Below are 12,758 nucleotides of genomic sequence, written 5' to 3' on the forward strand. Positions count from 1 at the left end.
TTGATGGTAACGGGGAACAAAATTTATTTGTGGGTACTGCCGCTAGATGTCGCATTATATAGCCGTCCGAAAATCGATTTTGTCTTTCCGCTGGCGTCCGGTTGTATACATCGGCGCTTCGATCGATTCGGAGTTGGCCCCAAAGGAGTCACCCCCCTTAAACGTTCGACGCTCGACGCACGCCAGCGCGTTTTTTCGAGCTGGCTGACTGCGAAAGTTATTTATAGATTTCTTCAACGCCTTTGGATAAAAGATACACGAACGATGAAAATATCATCAACGCTATGAATAAAACGCTCCGATTAGATATTTTTTTTATTCAAGCTTCGAATAACGAATAAAGATAAAGTATCTTTTATTCGAACAGTTATATAAATAATTTTTTATCTAGATAATGTCCATTTCTAAGGCAGACCGATAACACTGTTGAACATCTAAAAATTTTTGCACTTTTCAATACGCGTTTCTGATAGATCATCATGGGCTGAATACAAATCTGCAACCCGTTTCTTTCGAGCATGTCCAGTTTTTGAAAAAATAAATTTTTTTAAAAATGGCAAATTTTCAACTTTGGAACTGTGTTGTGCTTTTACAATTATAGTTATACAATTTCTTTTGAAACGAAATATTTCTCTGGACTCTTCCGAATAAAATGATATAAATTATTATTATATTGTAGACATCTAAATATATTTAAATAATGTTTAAAGTGAAAAGGACACCGAAAATGCACCACTTTTTGCTGATATTCTTTAATTTATTTCAAAAACTAAAGGTCTTGGACAAGATCTAACCATAGCATGCGATAAAGCAGACCTTTCTGCTCAGGAAAGTGTCACGAAAAATTACAAAATCTGTTTTTTTTAAATAGGGATGCGATATAGTTCAGAAAAAAGTGGTGCGTTTTCGGTGTCCTTTTCACTTTAAATATTATTTAAATATATTTAGATGTCTATAATATAATAATAATTTATATCATTTTGTTCGGAAGCGCCCAGAGAATTATTTCGTGTCAAAAGAAATTGTATAACTATTACTGTAAAAGCACAACACAGCACCAAAGTTGCAAATTTGCCATTTTAAAAAAAATTTATTTTTTCACAAACTGGACGTGCTGGAAAGAAACAGGTTGCAGATTTGTATTCAGCTCATGAAGATCTATCAGAAACGCATATTAGAAGTTACAAAAACGAAAAAAAGTTCAAATTTGTTGAACAGTGTAATTGTCGAATGCGAACGAAATCAGTAACAGCTGATTAGGGCAATGACGCGCGACACCGAGCGAACGACTCAGGGCACGCGACATAAAAACAAAGAAATACAAAGATATAAGTATAAATGAATGTTTTGGAAGGCTCGCACTCAATGAAAGTCGAACTGCCTACAAGTAGAAAGAAAGGAAATAAAGTCTGGTGTACAAAACAAGCGTAAATCCGTTAATTGCGATCCCTTGAAATAACTTCTTACGAACTCTTACAATTCTAAGTCTTCGATTATAAGAGATTATATATCTTAATATTATAATTATGTTAAATATACGTGGGACTTACAAATGTAAGTCGTATAAAACAAGTTTTGTTCTTTCAATTTGAAAAATGTGCAGTTTCGGTCGCGTAGTCGGTGAGCGACCGCCGGGAAAGGCCGGTGAAGTTTGCAAACTGCTACAGCATGCGTACGGTTTCCAAAAAATCAACACGGTGGTGTCCTGTTGTCACGCTTTTGAAAAAAGTTGTCGGAGCTTTTGATCGGCCAATATTGAAAGATACGGATTCTGCTCACTATCCATTTTTAATTAAATATTACTGGATAATTATAACCTAGTTTAATAAATATAACCTTAAAGCAACATATGCAGCAAATTGGCCGCGACATACATGCAGCAAATTAGCTTGCGCAAACCTTGTTCCGGTTCTGTCCTCAATTTGACATAGGTCATGTTGCAAGATTTTCTGTCAATTTTTGCTTTACCATTTTTTCAGCTGGCGTTGCCTGCAAAACCCAAGTCAAATTCGGGAACAGATGGCTATGGTTTTTTAGACAACTTTTGTCATTTATTGCTGGTAATTTGCTCAAAACTTGTATACAACTGGTTATCAGGGAACTCGCACTTCACTTAAATTGTTTCATAATAATTTAATTAAAAACAAAAATTATTTTGAAAACTGTTTTCATTTATAACGATGTGTCAATAATATTACTATCATTTTTATACAAATTTTTCTGCCGTTTTGACGTTTTAGTTTCAATCTGCAATATTTCACGTTAAATCGATTACTTTATAAAACTTGCTGTCAAGGATTTTAATCAAATTAAAATATAATGTAACCCATAAAAATATAGATAAAAAGATATGGGTGAAATATATTTGTGAGATATACTTTTCTAACTTTCATCAAAATGGGCAGATATGATTTGTTTCAGCTGCATATGGCTATTAGTTTATGAAATATTTATTGTTAAATTTGTAGGCTATATACAGGGAGTATTCGAACTGGCGGTACAACCCGAAATGATGTTATTTAACATGCAAAAAGAAACCGAAAATGTAAAATAAAATTTTTTTGTATGATGTTTCTTTTTCGAGACAATCGAATTTTAAAACCAGCTGGATTCGTCTGCAATTCAATAGGAACTACATAGGTTAACGCGTCTGTTCATTACATTCCGTTTCTACTTATTGTCAACACGATTATACGTATAAGCACCTACGTGTTAAATGGATTTCGAAAATTGATTTTCAAATTTATGTTCAAAGTCTTGCCCCAACTAGCGTACTCTTCAGACATTTCACCACCTGATTTCCATCACTTGTGGTCAATGCAGCATGGTCTCTCTGATACAGCCATTGAGTTTTCTACATATGTATACATACTATATGTATAATTGGAAAGTGAACTGTGGGATGGTGGCCGGTCTGAGACAGAGGGAAGATATGCGGTGAATTTATCTCATTGTCAGTCTTACACACATATACAGATCATGGCGTGGCTTCTATACCCCCTCTACATGCAAATGTAGGCAGAATGGTACAGATAGAAAGGATAATAGGAAGAAGAAGGATAGGTTCTCTCCAGTTAGTATAGAGATCAATGAACACATCCGTTCGAAATGAAGCGAAATTAAAAAATGTGTCGATGACTTTATCGTCTCAAAGAACGAAGTATTTATTCGCCGCGGTATCCATATGTTGCTTGAGAGATTGCAAAAAGGAGTAGATTCCGAAGGCAAATACTTGAATTGAAATTATCACATCGTTTCTTTTATATTAATGAATATATTTTTGAAAGAAACCGCGAGAACTTATTTATACATCTAATATCTGAAGCCCAGAGTCAGACAATATTAAGTCACATTTTTCAAAGTTTAGAGAAAAGCAAATCAAAGGTGCAAAAACCTTGTAACTTTGCAACCGTTCGGTAAGAATTCAACGGTAAACAATCGCTATCTTCGAACTATTGAATGGATTTGAGATATGTCTCGATATGTAGAAATGGTGAACATTGCATTAAGTCCCCTATATGATGGACATTACACTGTTCGGTTCGGAACAAGATATCATTTTTACATTATTATATTAAAAATGAAACGACTTATTGTCGAAATTTGATAGGGGAAACATGTAAAATGTCATTTTTTAGAATAAGTGGACTTAATAGACTCTACCTCTGGGGTCCAGATATACTCTTATAATTTGTTTCCAATTAATAACTATTGAAATTTAAGCTACATACTCCAAGTTTCAAATTTCAACGAGGAAAAGTATTTATTAATTAAAAAACAATTATTGCATACTATAGTTGACTAGTGGGTTTCTTTCGCATTTGTAGTGGGCAATTTATTTTTGGAGCTAATGTGTGTTTCTGCGTTTTGTAATAGGTCCAGCCTGATAATATACATATAAAGTGTAACAGAAATAGATGCACAAACTTGAGTACTGATTTCTCATCTCCAGGATGAAGAGAAGTCATAAAAAAGGTCTGGAAATGTTTCTTTTTCGAGGTATAAATAATTTTTCTTTAAGACGGAATGTGACAAATACGCCTGTTGAGCGTAGAATTTCAAGTACTATTACCATGTTGTTCCCGTTAGAAGAAAGTACTCATAGTGCTTATGATCAGGCAAGTTTAATTGGCATTGGAATCAATGTATTGTATAGGTACTGCAGTGATTACAAAAATCGTCAGCCTGTATCTAAGTGTTTGAGTGTTAAATAATAGTATTTATCGAAATGACAATTATTTATTTTAATATTAAGTGGGTATATATCCAATTGTTTAACTGGAATCTAAGTTGAATGACCAGGTGCTGTTTTACTTTGGAAAAATTTATGGTACGGACCTTGAGAGGGTGCATGAAATTAAACAAATCTATGTAATTTCACGTAATGGCGAATGATTATGTTGAGTCATGTGGCTTTCTCTGAATATGTCATTTTTCAATTGAAACAGTGGTGCTGAAGTTTAGAAATGGCTTCTAATTAATAATAATCTGAGTGACGATGCGTTGCCTTCAAAACGGGAGCATTGTGCCTATAGAATCTGGATATGGAGTGGCGAAGATGAGGGTATATTCTGATTAACAGTAATTAAGTATACTATTTGTTACTCTTCTATTACTGCACAAATATTTTGGGGAACATCTTGCATATTCATGTAAATATAAAACATGCGAATAATATATCTGCATACAAGTAATTTATTAAGCATTTTACATAAAGATATTAAATTGATCGGTGATATGTTCTTGTTTTTAAATGTTATATTGTTATTTCATGTCCTAAATTTTGTAAATCTTTGGCCATTGCCGCTGTGATTTCTGAAGGTAGTATTGTCAATGGCGCGCGTGTAGGTCCAGGGTCGATATTTGTTAATAAAGACATTGCTGTTTTCATAGTTTCCACCCAACTGCCTATAATTTAACATTAAGATAATGTCTTTTTGTTCTTCACTTTAACACTTATAATTCATATTGCTTGAAAAAGTACACGATTGTATCAACTTTATGACTTCATATTTTTCTGGTTTTGTAATATACGTATAATATTATGACGATATATTTCTTATAATAAAATATAATAAACTAAATAAAAAAAATAATTTATAGGGGAATGTGCAAAATGTCTTTAATTTTAAGAACTAAAAAGTAGCTGAAGGGAAGAATTGTCGAATAGTATCACTACTAATACCAATAATTAAGTTTCTCTAAAAATCAGAAAACTGAAATAAATCGCTATTTTCAAGTTATCGAAGTTCCTTGGAAAATCTCAGGATTTGGATTTTTAATTCTTAAATTTTAACTACATACGTATCGAAAATAATGCGAATAAGCAGAAAATTTATATGTTGTGGATTTTCTCATCATTTAGAATGTTTTTTGTGCAATGAAATAATAAAATATCCAAACATGTTACCATATTTTGATATAGCGATGACAGCTTTCGAAAGTTTTTCCTGCGTCTCCCTTGCTTTCAAATTGTTTCCTACTGTTCCTTCTGTAAGAATCTGAAATGCTAGTTCTGGTAGCATGTTTATACTTGTTGCAATAAACGAATTCATTCCTAACGCACAGCCAGCGCCCAGTAGCTAAAACAAATAATATAATAATAAAGAAAACTGTACAGTACATACAGGGAACAACTACTGTGATGACACAACTGGACATGCGGTAATCCTTCACGAAAAATACATAAATAAAATAGTGTGCACAGTACAATCGAATGCGTAAGTGTAAGATAAACTTGAAAAAGTTGTATTTCTTGAAAACAAAGTAAAAAAAGTATGGAGAGATAATACAAAGCACAAAAAACCCCTTTCAAAGATAATAGTTACATAATTTAGTTTAGGAATCTTAAAATAAATTTCATATAAATATAAATATATATTCACAATCGTGAATGTGTTCTGAAATTATAAAATATTAAATTGCAAATTAATATTAATAATAGATTAATAAATTGTAAAATATTATAAAAGTAATTGAGAACTTATGCAACATTTCATCCCTGTTCTAATTATGTATCATTATCAGATATGATAATATGTATGTACGCATATTATGTGTCACAATGGCAATTATTATACAAATTCTGTTATTTATGTAATATCACTAGTATGGGTACTACACAAGGCTATGTATTTTCTTAATTAAAGTTCTAAATGTCGTTACAGTTGTAAATACAGTTATAAACATACCTGATCATTTCCAAGGAAAACCACGTATTTTTTATTATCAGCATTTAGTGCTTGAGAACCTTCTTCTAAGTTTGAGCTCGTGAACTTTATTCCCGCAAAGTTTGGAATTTTGTCACCAAGAGATTCTAAAAATAGTCCCATGTGCACTAAAAGAAAAACGTTTCGTATATTAAAAATCGTGTTTTAGACATTTTGTATGTATACCCTTGAAATTTAGGCCAAAGTCATGACATTAATTAGTCTTGAAGCTTGAATTATTATTACGGTCAATATTATGATAGCAATTGATAATATTCCATATAATAAATTTTACATTCGTTCAACCGTATCTCTTCAAGATTCTTTAAAAACGACCAAAGTATTAATTTAATAAGAACGACGTTGAAGGATAACAAAAGAATATAAGGAAATACGATTTTTAAATTTTAGTAAACGTTTCATAAACTTTGATTTAAGAAGCAGGTTTATCAATTTGCATGTTTTTCTTTAAATTATAAAACTTTTTCTATTTTTAAGGTCCGAAAACACTGTTAAATATAAACTTACCATTAACATTTGTCAACATTGGAATATGATAATACAGAAGTGGTGTGTTTGGGGCCGCTTTGCTAACTAATTTCAAATATTCCGTTAACTGGTACGTTGTTGTTGGTTTAAAGTATAATTCCGGTAGACACAATAAGGAATCAGCCTTAATATTTTCCGCATGCCTTGCCTTTAAACGACAATATTACTTTTACTTATCAGATAATTAAGAAAATTATGATAATAAGGAATGTAGTAAAGTAAAGTGCAGAACTTAGAATAGATTCAAGTAATCACCATCTGTGTAGAAATTGAAGCTCTGACAAATATTTTAGAAGTTATGTTATTACAATTCAAAGTCAAGTATTCGTAAATATTCGAGATTGTTTATACGTACGAGTTCAAGAACATCAGGTAGAGGTGCACCTCCTACTTGTACCATCAAGTGTTGCTTTGTCGTTTTTACAGCCTTTGCCCAGGCCTCAGCTGCCAATTTTCTTTCGGCTACAGACATAGATGTACCCTCTCCAGTCGTTCCATTTACTGTTAATTGGAAATTAATGACTTTTATAATGTCAAAAAGGAATCGATTCGGTGTACAAGTTGTTAAGACTTTTCGTTACGATTTGATATACGATGAATGGAACTCAACTGTTTATACTATACATATTGAATAGTTAGCTATCGTATAGAAAACTACATGAATTTTATTTCACATTTTTTGCTTAACGAAATACTACCATGAGCAGTGGACCATCCTGTATATTATACAAAATGTATAATATGTCCAATATAATGATTATTACTTAATTATTCCTTTAGAACTCTATTTCGATAAGGTATCAACTTAAATTGGAAGTATTAGTCACGATATAATTTTTGCTTACCAAGAATTCCAGTGATTTTCTTTTTAGCCAAGTGTTCAACGTATTGTGGGATAACTGATAAATTCAGAGTTTTTGCACTAGAATAATTAAGAAAAGAGTAAATAATTCTTTTTGATAAAATAATGTACATTTAAGGACACGACGCAGCTGATGTTAAGGTAAATGAGATCTAATACTTTCTATATAAATCAAGTCATACACAATTGTTATAGGAACACAAGTTTTCTTACCCGTGTTTTATCGAGTAACGATACAAAACTCCAAAATACTAAATGTTATGAAAAGTAAAAAATGAAACTGGTTTCCGTGAAAATGAAATAAAAATATTTTTTACATTTAACATACTAGAAATAATTTCTGGATTTCAATGACATCAGAGACAAATTTTTTTACAGAAATGGAATGTATACTTTCTTAAATGAGTGTCGTGCGGGCATTTCTCGCGCGTTTCAGAAGTACACAAAAACATATCAGGAAATACATATGAGCGGGCTTATACGCGGCGATACCTCAGGGCTCGCGGCGGGTGAAAATCGACTGTCGGATATCGTTGGCCCGCTGTGACAAAATGTGCACGGAACTTTTATATTCAGACGAGCGTGTAATAACCGCTGTGACAACGCGCGACAAAGCGCGCGACAAAACTCGCTAGTCTGCATCGGGCCTTATACAACCTTAAATTTAAGATTAAATTTAGAAAATTTTTAGTATTTCTCAAAGTATTGGAGTTATTAATTATTACCTATCATTGTTGAAGGGAGTTAATACAGGAACCATCAGTCCTCTGAAAGTGAACGGTGTTTTCTACAATAAAAGAATCTGTTATTTTCTGTATTACTTAATATGGATATATGTATTTATATTATAAATATTTCTATATTACAAAATAAATGAATTCTCTAATTATTATTAATTATATTTAAATATTTCAATATTACAAAATAAATGAATTCTTTAATTAACTTAATGAGAAACTATTATACAAAATGAATCGTTAACAGTGTAGTATGAGAGAGGCTAGGACAAGTCTTCAAGTGCGGAAAAGCAAGGTTTTATGTACACAGCACATTCGTTTAACTAAAATTTGGGCATAGCTGGAAACAAAAAATATAATTCTTATAAGTAATTTTAACAGAGAATAACACAATACTTTGTTTGAGTAGAAAAATTGAATTCTTTATTATTATTTTATAACACTGTAAAGGGGTTTAAGAAAAAAGATTGCCAGATAAAGTCTGAAGTATAATATGTTGCGTTTGTAATTTTACGTGATTTATGTATGATTGTGAATAAGATGTACATATATTGTACTGTGGTGTGTATCCTAATAGGTATTATTGTGTTTACGTCAAGTAAACCAATAGCGTATAAAAATTGATAATGCAAAGAAGAGGATACAGGAATCTAAAACGCACAAAATTTTTTCAGTGAAGTATAGTCACTATGCAGGGTGTCCATAAAATCGTGGTACAACCAGCTGGGTGGTGATTCTATAAAAAAAAATAAGTCGAACAAATAATACAGTTTTTCTTTTGAGTATTCTTTTATTTTATTTTTCATTTTTTTCTTTTAAGTAGTATTCAGTGTATTCACTATGGTAGTAAGTAGAAACGGTATGCAGTGAACAGACGCGCAGATTTTCAAATACGATTATATCGAAAACGAAGCTTTAAATAAGAAAATGTAAGTAATGAGTACTACGATTTGGGGGACACTCTGTGTAGTCACATTTTAAATATACAAATTATCTATTTTTTGTTTATTCAATACTTCCAACTTTATGAGTTACTTTTTAATGCTGGAATAAATGTTCCATTAAACTGATTGTTGGATTGTTACTACATAATTATAATGTGTCAGCTAGTAAGCAAAAATGAATAGTGTTATGTATGAGAAACACTGCTTTAGACAAAATGATACAATAGATCGGATGTCATCGGACCCATGGGCCTGTAACGTTTTGACCTGAGAGCTGGGTAATGAACGGTATGCAGTCCGGGTCTATTTTCTTTCATAAGTGGACGACTGACTCTCGATCATACCCTTACGGATTTTTCCTCACTTCCAGTACGATTTCCAAAGCGTTAAGACGTCCTTCCACGCCAAGAAATAAAAGACGTTATAAAAGGATTCATAGTATTTACTATTTATTTTAACCCATTTCCAATACTGATAAAATGTTGTTATAGCTTTTCAACACTTATCGATATTTGCAATATAAATATTATAAAAATCTTTTTCTTACCCTTATTACTGCTTTACTTCCTCTTTACGTATTTTTAATTTGTTATAAAACTGACTGAAGAAAGGTGTACCGTCGGCACAAATGAAATAATTAGGTATTATGTTAATATGTAAAATAAGTTAACCCTGTATTAGATTTGAATTAATTACTTGTAGTAATTAATCCTCTTTTAAAGATATAAGCTCTTTCAATATTAATATTTATGTATTACAAAGATTTATTTTGATATTTTTTAAAAGTAAATTATTCTTTTGGTGTCCTTTCTGTTTTCTTTAAATACAAAAATTTTGAGGTAACAGTGATACTTGATATATACATGTACACGGGAGTGGTAATTATAATATGTAAACTACAGGACAGTAATTGAAATCGGTTAATACAGAAACGAGCGACAGACATCAAAGATGAGAGAATTGTTAAATTTACTACAGTTGTAGATCGAAAGTCGGGAAAAACTGCGATTTTCAACATTTTTAATCGTTTGTATCTCATAGCAACATTAACCGATTTTGATGAAATTTTCAACATGTATATAACTAACATAAATCTTCGATATGTATTTATTAAATTTTCATTATAGCCTCAAATTAAAAAGTTGTAAAACACGACCTTTAATATTTTGTTCGCGATTCGGACCAATTGCAACTTTTTCAAATTTTTTTGTCACATCATTTAGTAAATTAATGTCTCTAACTTCACAAAAAAACTCAAGTCATTTGGACCAATTTTAAGAGTTGTTCCGTTTTAAAGGGTGTACGAATACTTTTTACACTCCCTGTACATAGAATTCTTTTAGAAATTGAATTAAATTATACTTATGATCACTAACTGTAAGTGCATTTCTGTTCTTCAATTACAACTTCGACCCTGTAAACTGTTTGTATTAATGTTTGTAAATGTTATAATATTTAAGATAGAACATATCCTAGCCGATTTCATATATAATTTATCTATGTAAAAGCTTAATAATTTCATATTTTGTGATATGTTGTTAATAATATTTTTGAAACTATAGTAGGAATAGTGAATTATATTTATATGCACTAAAATGGATAATGTAAAAAATCAACTTATATTTGGTATAAAGTTACTGAACTTAGAATATCTACAATATACGAATATTCGCCCAAAAATATTAATTTATCATTGATGCTTCGTTAATAGTACGTATTAAATTTGTTCAACTACATAACTCATTGAAATGAATGACCCATTATACGTTTAGTTTTGATCAACAATTTTACTATCCACCATGACTAACGATAACAAAATATTAACCAAGTATATAGAGTACAATTTATTTACTGATGTTCCGGAACGCGGCCCTTACCAAATTCTGCAGCCGTAAACTCACGCGATTACCATTCGAACGCCTCAACGCCATTAGCGTAATCATCGCGATTACCGCGTGCGCGTGGCTCGCAATTCGGTCAAGCGCGCAATTCCCCCTCCTGAGCGACCATCAGATCTTTGTCATCGTTCGCTCCGGTGACCTCTGACTTAAAACACAACCGTTTTAATCGCCAATCGATCACCACGTGTTTTACCATTATTCTAATTCATTTCCACCGCACGTGGACCATAGCTTTTAGCTATCGCCGTTATTAATAACATCGTTCACCGTTAATTTGTGTTTCATTTATTTATTACTGGAAATTCAGTGCGTACAGTTTGTTAACATAAATTAAACTGAGTTCGCAACCACCACACGTGTGAGGCTCGGTTAATTTCTATCACCCCGATCGCAAATCCCCCATACGGGATAACACCAGCCACGAAACAACTGATAATACAAAATATTTACGTCAGTTGTAAGATAAATTTTGTTTCAAATCGACAACATCTTCGAATGGAAAATATTTGTTAACTCTGAGAATAATATTAACATGTCGACTGTTATGGTGGTCATGGGTGACCGGAGCTATTAAATTACATTAAGAAATATTCAATTTCTAAACAAAAGCATTTAACATCTTATAAATATCATATTATTAGTGGTAAACTTATAATGAAAGTAACAAGTGTTCAAATCAATACAAAGATACTTATATCGTTAATAACAAAGACAGAATAAATGTATTTTATTATGATATTGTCCCAATAGTAAAAACGGTGTTAGTCATCGTATTAAAATTTTTTGTAACATGTATTCATGAAAATTCAGTAGTAAAATTCCAAACAATCAAATGCTAGTAGTAGGAACTTACCTTGGTCAATAATTGGTTTACTCGATAATATGAGATAATATTTAGCAAACAGAATTAACTTTTAATGTAAGTGTTTTTTCTGTTTACACACGTATAGTAACGTAATATTATTAATTTATAGTAACCTTCTGTTTTATTGCAAGACTATCTTGATTTAACGTATGTAATGTTTGAACTTATATAAACAATATTTTGCATGATAATAATTTAGTAAATTAAAGACTTAATAACATTAAAAACAGAGTATAAAGAATTTACTCTTGGTAAATAGAATTCGATTATACTTCCTTTATAAGATTGTTATCAATAATAACTTCGATATGCTAATTGTAAGATCTATGTATATGAAGGTATACATATTTACACGCATATTAGTATAAAAGATGGTTAATGAATTTCAATAGTCGTGATATAATTTTTTAATGATTATTCATGCATACGTACTGGCATTGTGGGATGCGAGTTGAAGTCACGGAGAAGCAATTGGCATACTGCAGAACACTTAATGGAAAGGAATATTTTTACTGTAACTCTGATAAGATTACGTCTACTTCATATCAAGCATTATATATCGCATGTTTACTCATTTTTAAAACTGATTTCCATACGTGTATACCTTTTATACTTTTCTTTAATTTTGTACATTTTAGTATAACAATTTTATTGTCAATACAGTGACTCACATATTCGTTCACATACTTCC

General features: G+C 31.3%; 1 protein-coding gene across 1 annotated transcript; it reads right to left on the reverse strand.

The window, feature by feature from the left end:
* Positions 1 to 4,736: 4,736 nt before the first annotated feature.
* Positions 4,737 to 12,505, reverse strand: LOC107192766 (N-acetylneuraminate lyase-like). Its single transcript, XM_015582101.1, has 8 exons — positions 12,500 to 12,505; positions 8,346 to 8,407; positions 7,604 to 7,680; positions 7,114 to 7,259; positions 6,738 to 6,906; positions 6,192 to 6,337; positions 5,411 to 5,582; positions 4,737 to 4,908 (listed from the first exon to the last, which is right to left on the reverse strand). Exons 1-8 carry the CDS (start codon positions 12,503 to 12,505, stop codon positions 4,757 to 4,759), a joined length of 930 nt encoding a protein of 309 aa, XP_015437587.1. The 3' UTR covers positions 4,737 to 4,756.
* Positions 12,506 to 12,758: the final 253 nt, after the last annotated feature.

Source organism: Dufourea novaeangliae, unplaced genomic scaffold (assembly GCF_001272555.1).
Source record: "Dufourea novaeangliae isolate 0120121106 unplaced genomic scaffold, ASM127255v1 scaffold394, whole genome shotgun sequence".
Classification (NCBI taxonomy): Eukaryota; Metazoa; Arthropoda; class Insecta; order Hymenoptera; family Halictidae; genus Dufourea; species Dufourea novaeangliae.